Source organism: Pinus tabuliformis, chromosome X (genome assembly GCF_031772625.1).
Source record: "Pinus tabuliformis cultivar Carrire ecotype Pingquan chromosome X, CPIR1, whole genome shotgun sequence".
NCBI classification, from domain to species: domain Eukaryota; kingdom Viridiplantae; phylum Streptophyta; class Pinopsida; order Pinales; family Pinaceae; genus Pinus; species Pinus tabuliformis.
The window spans coordinates 1,674,978,360-1,674,992,219 of NC_142308.1; the positions used below are offsets into that span (position 1 = coordinate 1,674,978,360).

The window sequence follows — 13,860 nt, forward strand, 5'->3', positions numbered from 1 at the left end:
CACTTTGCCATCAACAAAAAAAATCTCTTTTGCTTTGTATTAGTTAATGAGAATTAGAAGCTTTTCATTTTGATTAGTGATTAGTGATCTTGAAGAAAAGTTTGTGAATTTCCATTAGCTGCATTAGGGAAACTATTCGTTGTTTTGTGATCATTTCATTTGCGTGAAAGCCCTCAAGCCCGCTTGTAACTAGCATTCATCGAATGGAATGACATATTTTGGCATATAGTTTGCATTTATGGAATTTTGAGAGATTACATACAGTAAGGCCTGAAAACCGAAACCTAATACAAGATCAACCTTAAAATGAACTGAATGAACCTAAAAATGCATTGGAACATAATGCACACTGTTTAGAGGTCTAGGCTAGAGACGTGCTCCGACGCCGTTAAACCTAGTCACTTTTGTTTCACTTAAGGTTGGGTGATTCCTCCTTCCGTGACGCAATAGTGGTCTAGCACGGATTTGAGCTCCCACGTACCGTCGAGTATATGGGGAGACCCCACTAGGTTATCATCCTTTATCCATAGGAAGCCATGTCTGCAGCCTTACAAGCCGTAACGCACTGAACACAGCATTTGGGAAGATTGACTGTTGTACGGAAAGTCCTTGTTTTTCATATGACTGCCAAGGTGTATATGCAATTTTAGGGATTTGTTTGGTAAAACCTTTTGCCTAGCTCTCTAGAGTAGTCACTTTCGTTCCTTTTCAGACTCTCTAAAAGAAAAGGTCCATTTGAGCACTTGTCACTTCAGGCTCATTAAACACTTGAAGGCGACTAGAGTCATCTTTTTGTCCTTTTCTCGACTCTTAAAAAATGAAAAGGTCAAGTTATGTTCTTGCGTCTTAAAATTTATTCGGCTACGATTAACATTTACCCAGTTAGATCTTGTTTGCGTTAGTTTGAGTAAGGTCCTTTCTCGTTAGTTTCCCTAGAATTTTTTGAAGCTTGTCATCCTGGCGGTGTCATGCGGAAAGAGTCAATTTTGCGGACAAAACCGACCTCCCTAGAAGCTAAGGCTTTCTAGTGACAAACAAGACAATTAAGCACTATCTTTCCCTAAATATGCATTTAGAATACAATCAATCAAGTGTTTAAAACATACCTTTAGTCCAACGCTGTTTGTAGCAGTCCAGCCTCTCCGATCCAGATGAGCTCCTCCTTCTCTTTGAAACCTGCATTCACTAACAAGCAAACGATTACATAGCACCTGAATAACTCATAAAATAAAACATATTCATCATAAAGACCAAGGAGTATATGAAACAAATTATATATAACAACTTGTTGAGAAAAATGAACTTAATTGTATTAAGTGGAAACAAAAGAAACCATTACAACCAGTGCCTTGGTGTTGTGCAGGTCCCTCCCAGGGTCCAGCAAGAGTTCTCCTTTACTTTTGATCAGCTCACCCACTTCCAAATGATGCTAAGAAAGGATGGGAATCTCTCCTCTCAAGCTCTATAAGGGAGTCCTAATTTCAGCAGCATCTACCCTTAGGAATGTTCAGCTTTCAACCTCCCCTCCCTCTGGCCCAATGCCTCTATTTCTAATGCTTTGGAGGAATTTAATCAGGTCCACCATCAATGGGATAAGCCCCTCTTTGAATGGGATAGCTCCCCTCTTGATGGGATAAGTTCCTCTTTCATAGGGATACATGAACCATCTGGAGGCGCTCAATACACGTCAAACCATCTTCTAGAATGCTCTAGAATCGACCACAAGTAACTTTTTTGAAGTAAAACTCGTGCCTTTTGACCTTTACAGGAGTACGCACCCACCCTTTACAGACAGAGCGTACAAGTACGAAGGTATTGTGAACTTGGGGTGCTTACACGCAGGTAAGGTTAAGAGAAACTGCGTAACCAGAGTTAATTGACGTTTTAAGGACTTTCTCTCTTTCTTGGAGTTTGACATGAGGAGCAGAGGTATTAGAATTGCCAAGGAGGATAGTATGACAGTTGATGGAGACATACTAACTGCAAATAGTCATGGTGACAAATTTTAGTGTAACAGGCGGAATCATCGATCCCGTCTCCCGTTCCAAGTGATCAAGGGTCTCCTTCTTCTGTTGCTCCTGAGGTACCGGTTGTGAGTGATACTCTCCTTGTTATTCTGAGTATCCAATCGATTAAATCTCGTGCCCCAGATGACGAGACTTACGAATTTCATTGGAACCCCATTTGGGAGCCTTACGAAGACGATATTCCTTTTACCCCTCCTGGTGTTTCGACCCCAATGTCTTCCTCTGACATGGATGACACATCTCCTAGAGCGAGTGAGACTCCTGTTTTGTCAAGTATCGAAACTCCTATCCCGGCCACATCCGGGTACCCTCACACTATAAGTCTTTGAGGGATAATATGGGTACTAGGATCCCCTCTTCAAGTACCATGTGGGATCACCACATCACTCCCACTACGAGATCTTTTGTTTCACAAGTTCACAATACACCTGTCACTTCAGTTCCAACTGTTCCTACTGTTTGTGTAGCGTATTCAACACTGGTTGTTAGTGTTGTTATGGCATCTTCGGTTGTGACTACTGTTGCTGGTTTGTCTCACGGCCTAGTAAGTAGTAGCTAGCCAGCACATACACCCAGAGTTGTTCATCCTGCAAAAAGTGCCCCACCTTCTTCTGGTCCAATTCCAGCAGGGGGGGCACATGATCAGTATTCGCGTGCCGTCCAGAATCCAGGCACGCAAGGTCCATATAATTATTATGACCCTATAGGGCATCGTTTGTATACTTCCTTGCCATCTCAGCCTGTGGTTGAGGTCTCAGTTCCATTGAGCATCGCTTGGGGCACCACTAGTTATGGTGGTGGCCAAGCGCCCCGACCAGATCAAGGACATCCTTACCAAGGACCATCGTATCAGGGTCAGCCATCTTACATGCAACTTTCTTATGGGCAGCAGTATTATGGGCAATCCTATCTAGGGCAGCCTGGAGGCCCACAAGGACAACCCATCCAGGGACAACCTTCGGCCTACGGTGGTCCGTCTTTCACGTATGTTGGGAAACCCTCTAGAAATCCAGGACAACCTTATATGCAACAAGGACAACCTGGAGTCCAGCAGGGATACCCTTCCGGTCAACCCTATGGGAATCCAGGACAACCTTATATGCAACAAGGACAACCTGGAATCCAGCAAGGGTACCCTTCTGGGCAGGGTGGTCAGCCTTACGTACAGCAAGGCCAACCCACTACCCAGCCTAGTCAACCATCTGGACAAGTTGGTCAACCTCAGGGTCAACCAACCGTCCAGTCCGCTCAGCCATCTGTTCCGCAAGGACAACCCTCGGTTGTACAAGGACAACCTAATACCCAGCAAGCTCGACCTTCTGGGCAAGTAGGTCCATCCCAAACTCAACCAGGGAACCTTCCGGCTAGGTGGCCCAATCTCCACCCTCTCAAGGACATTCTTCTGGGCCTGCTCAACCGGGCACTCAAATGGTGGTTGCTTCTCAAGCTCAACCCGGTTATCAGTCCCAGGCTGGGCCCCAGACTCAGACTGGTCTTCAGATGCAAGGTGGGCTTCAATCCCAACCTTCTTACCAAGCACAGCCTGGTCCCTAGGCTCAGTATGGAGCTCAGCAACCGTATGGTTACTAGCAACCCCAGGGGCAAGCTCAGTTGGCCCCGTATCAAAATTATCAACAAATGCAGGTCACTCCTTATCAGAATTACCAACAACAGTATGTTGCTCCTACAGGTCAAGTTGGTAATCCATGGGGTGCTGGGGGGCGGATCCAGAGTCAACCATCTAGTTATGGACATAACCCCTTTGGACAGAATCCCTATGAACAGAACCCTTATGGGCTAGGCCCGTCCGGACAAAGTCCATGGGGGAAACCTCCACCTGGTTGGAACTCTGGTATTACCTCTTATCCACAGCCACAGATGTCCTTCAATCCTCAGTTACCATTCTTAGCAACATTGTAACTGCCAGATGTGTCCAAGTTGACTAATGATCCTATTCTTCATAATCCATACTGGCCACCAGTTCCAACCAAGATACTCGGTGATTGCCCCAAATTTGATGGCAAAGCTAGAGAGGACCCTCAAGCCCACGTCATGACTTATCACCTTTGGTGTTTGTCAAATTCGTGGCTTGACGATTCCATCCGGCTTCGCCTTTTCCAAAGGAATCTCACCGGCTCGGCTGCTAAGTGGTACATTGAGTTGAATCGCAGATCCTTTCAAGATTTCAACTCGTTGGAAATGGCATTTCTAACTCACTTTCAGTTGCCCATTCAGTATGAGATAGGAACACATCTCCTCACGTCTCTTAAACAGGACATGGCCACACATATATCCGATCATATACATGAATGGAGACGGCGTCGTCGTTTGATCAAGTTCTGGATTCCTGATCAACTCTTGATAGATTGGTTTACAACCTCCTTTGTCCTGCAATCGCGCGAGACATTACTATGGGAGCTTGTGTAACTGAAGAGCAAGCTATCGCACGTGCTTAGTACCTCGACTTAATTTATTCTCAGTCAGGTACCTTATATGATTATTTTCCTGATGCCCTGAGACCTGGAACATCCAAAGCTTCGCCAAAGCCATCTGTTGACGGTGTTATTGGCTCTGTAAATTCGTCTTCGAAGAAATCATCCACGAACCCTGGGAAGCAAAAATCGAATGCTTCAAACGAAAACACTTCTCAGGATTTATCTAATTCCGCAAATACTTCCAAGGTCAACGACGTCCAGTCCACCACGGCATATAAAGCCTTGAAAGGAAAAAAGAAGGGGAAAGTGAAGGATAAATCTGAGCCACCCAGGCAGGACTCCCCTAAACCTCCACCCGAGGAAGGAGCCAAACGTAAACCAAAGTATCCTTGTCTTATCTGTGACGAGGATCACTATACCAAAGACTACCCAAGACAGGCCAAAGTTAGTCGTTTATTGAAAGGTGCTCCTGGGATTCCTGCGGTTCTGAAAGAGCCTTTTCCCTCATAGCAAACACAAATGGTGGCTGACCCATCCTTGTCTTCTTCTCCCTTTGGTTCCCAAGTGTTCATGGCTGGAACAATTCCCGTTCATATTATGACTCGAGCAAAGGAATATCCGTCATCTGCAGGGAAGGAGCCTGAGCTCCCCTCAAGTGCTCCTCCATCCAGTTCTGGTTCGCTCCATATCGAGAGACCTAGCACTGAGACGCCTATTTGAACCCCTCCTAAAGGTGTACTCCGGAGATCATCTTACAACCCTAATGCTTGTGCTGCCCACCACTACAGCATCATTGAGGACTTAGCTCAAACTCCGTCAGCTATGTCCGCTTTAGAAGTTCTCCAGAACTGCCCCCCCCAGAGGAAGTCCTTGCTATCGGCCATCGGTGGCATCGACCCGGCCGACTCGGATCTGATCACGTTTGATCTTGAGAGCCATGTACCGAGATTGCCTCACTAGATTGCCTCCTCATTCAGGTCATCATCAATTCAAAGATGATTCATCGTATAGTTATTGATGAAGGCGCGTCAACTTGCATTATGTCTGTTGCTTGTTGGAAGGCTATTAGGTCTCCGACTTTGAGTCAGTCTCCGACGATGCTGGAAGCCTTTGACGGAAGAGAATCTCGCCCTTATGGTATCCTCCAACGATTGCCGATTACTTTGGAAGGGAAGACCGTTGAAATGGAAGTTGAAGTTGTCGATGCTAACCTTACTTACAACCTCCTTTTGGGCCGGAGCTGGACATATGCCATGCGTGCCGTGGCTTCGTCCCTCTTTTGTGTCATTTGTTTCCCTCATCAGGGGAAAATTGTCATGGTAGACTAGCTCTCCTTCTTCACTTCCTCTTCTGAAGGTAACGTACCTTTTTTGGAGCATACCTCCATTCCTGTAGAGAATGTGGGAGCCGGGCTCTTTAAAGACCCTGCCCTCATGGGTGTCTTCTCACTCCCACTTCCGAATCTTGCCTCGATCGGGTTTGATTTCCACTCATTCTGATTCCCCAGTGCACACTGTCACTACCCTTAGCCCCTTTGCCAAGGGGGGCATTGATTATCTAGTCGGTAACCCTCGCTCAGCAGGGGGGCATGGGCAGATCATCAGTGCCATTGATCATTTTACAAAACAGGCCGAGACGATGCCTACACTATCTAGGCCAGTCACACAGCGATGCAAAAGGGTAAGTCCCGAAATGGGCTTGACTTGAACAAGTATCATGCGTGCACTCTATTTTTGTACATACATGTGCATTTAGCAGGTGTGTTGTGTGTGTGTGATTTTTAGTTCGCATAAAATAAAATCCATTTCCAAGCATAGTTTGCATATGTGTTGTCATGTGTGCTTTTAAGCTTGCGCAAAAATAAAATATGTGGGTCGTGTGTTATGCAACTGATACATAAGATTACATTTGTGTTAGACATTTGCATAGCATATAAAAACATCATCACATGTAAAAGATCCATCCAAAATAGGAATATGTATATATATATATATATATATATATATATATATATATATATATATATATATATATATATAGTGTGGCGCACCAAGGCCCTCAAAAATAAGTGTACATGTCTAAATAGGGTCTGTGTTCTCTGTACATCTGAGACACATGTCTCTCAAAAAATCACCAGTAGGAAATAAAGACCTAGATATCTACTGTGGCGGGTTGTGCTCCTTATACTGCACAGCCGCTCGTGCCACCCGCCTCAACAGGCAGTGCATCCTAGGTTCTACTCCCACTGTATGGATCTGGGACGCTATGGAGACCTCCTCTATCCCCATGTAATTTGGAATCCCTGTCAGCAAGCCCTCAAGGTTCCGTATCATTGTCTCCATCGTGTCATCTGTCGGAGGAGCCAGGGCTAGAGCTCCAATACCCTGCGCGTCCCTCTGTGCCTCTGGAGCCAGGCCAAGGGGTCTCTCTGGTCCTACATCTGCATACCATAGCGTTCGTCATTAGGACATGTACATGAAAAAATAAAAAACATCATAAAAATAAAAAATCAAAAAATGAGATCAAGTGTCTTACCACCGTCATCCCACTGCTCTCCAACGGGCAGCTGCATGTCAGGGTCTCCGCAGAAGTCGAGGCCGGCATACGGCCAGTCCTCCACGAAGATCGTCTATCGCTCCAACCCCTCTCGGAAGTACACCCCCCATGCCACTGGTCGGCCACCACCTCCTCGTGGCATGACATGGGTCCATCATGTGGCCCTCGTCTCGCGTGGCCTGGGTGGGTCCAAAACCATATCCTGCAGTTGCAGTGCCGACACCCGCTCTAGCATGAGCGGGAGTAAGATCGATCAATAGCCAAACTGTTTCGTCTCTCTGCGACGACAGTTGGTGAGTTGTCTCTTCATGTTTGCCGCTACTGCCTCTGCTCAGTTAAATATGGTGGGATTCAAGTATTCGAGGGCCAATCGGAGATGGGTCTTCGAGGCCTCGTGTTGGGCCTTGGAGCCCGCTACCCGTGTCACCATGAAGAGCATAGCTCGAAGGATTATGTCCTCCACTATAGGAATTGCCACCTTTCCGCTCCGCGACTTGCGTGCCCGTGGGCACACCTGAGCCATCAGCATATCTAAAGTATCACCACTGGGTCGCTGCCCCTCCAGAATAGGCCTCTCATCTCGACGAGACAACCCGGTCAAAAAATAGATGTCTGTATAATCAAACTCAATTTCCCGGCCTCGGATAACAAATTTCCCATCTGTGCGATTCCAAGCCCTGATCAGGAGTTCCAGAAGGTCAGGTTGTGCCCGCAAGCGTGGAGTTAAGAAAAATTTAAGCAACCCACACCCCCGCAATGCGTTTCGGCACTCGACATCAGCAAAAGCCGCTATATCATTGTTATCATGAGTGTGTTCCTGCCAAACGAATGCCATTATAACCCTGCATGACCAAAAATCTCATTAGCACCCTGCTTGCAAAGTTTCATATGTAAATTTTATTAAAAAACTTGTTGCGCGGCTGATAATGGGCGCCTTTGTTGTTTCTCTCGGGTCAGCGTGGAAGTACATCACTTTTCCGCGCTGATCTAGGCGCAGCCTGTGGAAGTTTTTATCGGTCATTGTGGACCCGATAGCGAAATCCACGATGACCGAGAGCGGAATGCAATTCAAAAAATCCGCTCAAACAACCACATTCCACCGTCAAAATGCAGGAAAAAGACATTAAAACAGAGTGTAGGGCAAGGTGTATCTACCTGGAATTGATTTCAGGATGGATGATGGACGTATGGGGTCGAATTTCGCTCGCCAACCTCAATGCTCCAAGTCGCTCCACAAAGCCTCAAGGTAACAATGGTAAAAAATATTGTTTACCCCCCCCCCCCCTTATTTATGGTAATTTTGTAAAATTAAATATTATTTTCCACAAATATGGGTTTTTATCATGGTATTTACTATATGCTTGGTTCCAATATGGTTTTTTACTATGTTTTTATGCGCATTGTTTATATATATCTCGAACGGGTTTACGTGTGCAGTGTTCCTTGTGCAGGATCTCAAGTGTTAGAATTACGACAGTTTTATACACACTTGGTCCCAAGAAGTCATCTTTAAGCTCTTTTCCAGCGTGAAACAAGAAAAGATAGCCAAGTCTCCCTCTCAACTCGTTAAAAGAAGTGAGAGGCGGTCGCCTTTAAGCTCTTTTTTCGACCGTTTAAACTTAAAAGATCGTCGGGTTTTTGTCGTTTCAGACTCATTATTGGCTACGAAATGACATGCTTCTGACCGCTTTTTTACTTTTTCGGGTCGAAGTTACTAATTATGAAAAGTACTCCTCGATCGTACTGGTCGGACGGTTCTTTCGGGCATTGTTTTATACTTTTTCGGGCTCAAGAGACACAACTTTACGAAAAAGGACCCCCCTGGAGTTCACTTTTCTGTTGTCTTTTCAGACTCTCTAAACAAGAAAAGACGCCGAGTTTTTCCTTTGTCAGACTCGTTAAAACTTAATGACATCGGAGTCTGTCGAAATGACGCTTTTCAAGCACATGGTATCCCCATCAAGCTTGTCATCAAAAAATAACCGGGGTACTCGCCAGCAATGGTGGGGAAAATGGAACCATAATCATTGTCGTGTCGGTAGTATGTCGTTGTTGGGCCTCACAATGGTCCCTATTTTCACTCCATTATTCACCAATATCTTCACATTTTACCTTCATGTCACCTCCATTCCACCTCCACATCATTCCAGTTACTTCATTATTGGGTTATAACTATGTTTTTCCAAAGTTTATTAATTCTTAACATTTTTAAGTGAATTTATGGCTAAAATTTAGAAAATAAGATGCTTATACTTATACCTAACAATTAGAATGAGTTTGTTGACATGTGTAGGCACAAAGGAAGCTTCCAGGGCATCTTTATGTGGCCTTGAATGATCAAATTCGAATTTGATAAGATAAACCTCATGGAAAAGATCATGGAGAAGATCATGGACCTCATGGAGGAAATCATGGAGGATAGGGTTATGTGTCTAGATGGTTGAGAAATGTATGGAACTAAAAGAGAGATTAATGGATCATCATTATGAGTTTGTTATCTCCTCTCATTGTATAAATAGGAGTACCTCCTCCATTCCAAGGGGAGGACTCTTAGAGCATTGTATCCAACTTATGATGGCATAGAATAAAGCTTCATTTTTCATATATTTCCACTATGTAGTTTTAGATTTAAGTTGTACATATATTTCCATTATGTAGTTTTAGATTTAATTTTCATTAATGTAGTATATGGAATAATTTGTCTTGTTCTTAAGAGAATTGAGCTCACTCTAAAAGGATGAGAGAAACATGTTATTTCATATTAGATCTTATTTCATTTAATTGCTTAGATGTTTGGTGTTTGAGGATTTGTTTGAGATTGATGAATGAGTTTTAAATTAGAATGTTATCAGCATATGAGAGAACAACCAAGGGTCTAAGTTAGGCTCTCTCTCCATTTGATTTGCATGATAATTAAAATTCATTCTTTTGCTTTTATGTTTCAAGTATCATATGAGGAGATACCAAGAGTCTAAGTTAGGCTCTCTCTCCATTGATTTATATGGTAATTGAAATTCATTCTTTTGTGCTTTTATGTTTCAAGTCATTTCATTTCTCATGCTTATGAATGAATCTTAGTTTAGTTTGGATTAGTACATGAGAGGACAATCAAGAGACTAAGTTATTCTCTCTCTCTACTTGAATCTAAACAATAATTAAGTTCATTCTTTTGTCTTCATTTTAAGTTTTTAGTTTCATGTAATCAATGATTTCTCTATGATACTGTAGGGAAGGACAACCAGGACCTCCTTAGTTAGGAGCCTCTTCCCTTGCATATTGTATTGAATCTTAAATAATTTAGTTAGACATAGAGTTAGTTGCCTACTCCTGCATATATTGTGCTGGCATCATCACAAGCTTATGAGTTTTCCTGGTCGATAATTTAATGCAGCAATTTAAGCCCAATAAATTGCCCAACATTTTGGCGCCGTTTCCAGGGATGGTGCTAAGGGATTAGGCATTAGGAATTTAATTCAGTTCTAGTATTTTTCTTTAAGACAAAATAATTTGTGAGACCGGGCGACAGCAGGATCTTCACAAAGAAGTTTAAGTTTGAGTTTTCAGATAGTTTAGTGTTTAGCTAGTTTTAAATTTCGTCTTTTCAAACCCCCCCCCCCCTGCATGAATAAAAACGAATCAATCGATTAGTATGCTCTCTTCCTGCGCTTCGTGCGATCAGGAAGATCAGAAAATCTATTGATTTCGTTCGAATAAAACTACTCTTGCTGGAGAACTAATGTGCAACAAGACAATAAAGAATTTTGTGAATAAAAAAAAAAACATCTTTAAATTTTTAGATGAAATTTTGTTTTTTTTAATTTTAGATTTAAAAAAAAAAAAAAAAAAACATTTAGTTTTTTAGTTTTAGAAACAAAATAAAAATTTAGTTTTTAATTTTAGATTACAAAAAAAAAAATTCCACAAAATAATAATACTATATGTATCATAACATATATTATTATTATTAACAAAAAAAACTAACCATTTTGTTTTTGTTAGATATTAAAAAAATTTAACCATTTTCTTTTGTTTTTAAAAAAAAAAAAAAAAAAAAAACCACTAATCATTTTTTGTTTTTTTAGATATTTAAAAAAAAAAAAACATTAATAAAAAAAAAAAAAAAATTAACCATTTTTTTTGTGTTTGTTTGTTGTTTGAGGAAGTCATTACCTGGACCGAACTCGCAATGGAGTTAAGATATTGGATTTAAGATATTGGATTTCTGATTGAACTCGCGGGGCTTAAAGATCCAATTCTTGGATATCCTCTCATGATCTGGTCTGATATATTCTTATGATCCTGTTCTTTGTCACATTGTTTTGATGATATTTACTCGTTTTCTGGATTCTTTTGATGGGGAAGACAAAAATATTTTTAGACGCTTAATATTAATATCTAAGGAGGTATCTCAACCTCTTTTTGTCCGCCTGTGCGCTATTCACTGGATACTCGGCTTGGAGAGTCTTTCTCTACGGAGGGAAAGAAAATCATTGCGCGTCTCTATGACATCTGGCTTATATCCATCAGTTTTTGATCCACTTTCATTGAAGGCCATAAAACTAGATGCTCTTGCATATTGCGCAGTTGATTTTGATCCATCTCTGAGAGATACCCGCCATCATTCTGCCACTGGGCCCGATACATCAATCACAATTGTTAATTTTTTATAATCAGGGGGACTTGGGGGACTTGGATCAAAGTAGTTTTATACCTCCTGATATATATGAATTAAGCGATTATCTGCATCAGTTTATACAGAAATCACCCCGAAAAATAGAGATGATCCGCATCAGAGGCCAAACATTTTGTTGAAGGCCTATCTCAGATCCAAAACAATTAACTGATGTCAAGAATTGCGAGGCATCCAATTGCAGTAGCAGACGCAGAAACTGCACGGCCCAGTGCCCTCATTTTCCTTGACAAAAGCATCTGTTAGTACCAAAACAAAAATCACTTGAAACTGCAGATTCCTACCGTTCTAACAGAGACTTTCGTCTATTCCTACGACATTTTATTCTCTGTTGTAGCCTCGACACTCTTGGGCGACACCTCTTCTTGCAAATCCACAGACTTATTTTGATTTTCAAGTCCTGAAGGTGTAGGGAAATCGTCCTTTGGAACTGCATCACTGACGTTTAGAATGTAATACCCGAGAGCTTGCACAACAAATCGAAAAGGTCATGCGCGCTCTCGGGGATTACTTGCAGGTTAAAGTTCATGCCTGCGTAGGTGGAACCAGTGTTCGCGATGATCAGCGTATACTCATGAGTGGAGTTCATGTTGTTGTTGGAACCCCGGGCCGTGTGTTTGACATGTTACGCAGGCACTCTCTTCGCCCCGATTGCATCAAGATGTTTGTGCTGGATGAAGCCGATGAAATGCTTTCCAGGGGTTTCAAAGACCAGATCTATGATAAATGGACAAGATGACAGCTCGTGACAGCTCGTGACCACACTGTCTCCGCTACTCATGGGGACATGGATCAAAACACCAGGGATGTCATTATGAGGGAATTTCGATCTGGATCCTCACGTGTACTGATTACAACTGATCTGCTGGCACGTGGTATTGATGTGCAACAAGTCTCACTAGTCATCAACTATGACCTTCCTACCCAGCCAGAAAACTATCTCCATCGAATTGGTCGTAGTGGCAGGTTTGGAAGGAAGGGTGTGGCAATTAACTTTGTTACAAGAGATGATGAGAGAATGCTACAAGACGTTCAGAGGTTCTACAATGTCGTTGTTGAGGAGCTTCCTTATCCCTTATGTGTCAATATTTAAGTTTTGTTTGGGTTTCTTTTTCTATTTTTAGTTTAATTTTGTTTTGTATTTATTGTAAAATATCCTATTTATTTATGTTTGGGATTTGTTTTGTATGTATTTAGTTATAATTTATTAATCATGGATATGTTTTGATAACATTTGATTTGTATTAACATATATATATGATTGTATCAATATATTAATATGGTTGTATTAGTTATGTTAATATATTAATTTAATATATTAATATGATTATATTAATTATACTAATATAGTAATATAATGATAATATATTATTTTTTGTTATCATTTTATATAAAAAATAATTATAAAAAAAAGGGAGTATATTAATATATTAATATGGTTGTATTAGTTATGTTAATATATTAATTTAATATATTAATATATTAATATGATTATATTAATATATTAATATAATTATAATATATTATCTGTTGTTATCATTTTACATAAAAAATAATTATAAAAAAAAATAAAAAATTCACAATTGTTGTTTAGAAGTCAACATTGGCATGTGAAGGGTACTGGCAGAAAACAAAATTTTGGGAGCATGAAAATTGAGAGAATCAGGGGAATTACGAGAGCATGATGAAAAACTTTGGAGCCACGAAAATTGAGAGCATCATGAGAACAGGAAAAAAATATAAAAAAAAAACAAATATTAAAAAAAAATATAAAAAATAAAAGAAAATAAAAAAAATTCACAAAATTCACGCCGATTTGAAATGGAACATTTGGAAGCATAATTTGAAAGAACATTTGGTGGATTATTTAAATGCTGACGAACTTGTTTAGAGTTGGCAAATCGATATTGTTGTATGCTTTTATAACGCACTAATCTGCAGGACACAACAAATCTATGATGCCAAACTTTTCGCCATGCACAGAAGTCAACTGACACAAACAGGGAGTATTACTCTTCATGGTTATTTTCACAAATGGATTGATATTAATATCATGATTAAGTCAATTTTAACACTTTGTTTGCCCTTAATTTGTTTTATTTGGTATGAAATTTTTGCGTAAGAATCATGAAGAAACTGGCCATTTCTTCTA

General features: G+C 41.1%; 1 protein-coding gene across 1 annotated transcript; it reads left to right on the plus strand.

Moving 5' to 3' along the window:
• The first annotated feature begins 8,125 nt into the window (after positions 1 to 8,125).
• Positions 8,126 to 12,801, plus strand: LOC149146442 (eukaryotic initiation factor 4A-10-like). Its single transcript, XM_089452768.1, has 3 exons — positions 8,126 to 8,264; positions 12,158 to 12,427; positions 12,461 to 12,801. Exons 1-3 carry the CDS (start codon positions 8,126 to 8,128, stop codon positions 12,799 to 12,801), a joined length of 750 nt encoding a protein of 249 aa, XP_089308894.1.
• The last annotated feature ends 1,059 nt before the right edge of the window (positions 12,802 to 13,860 follow it).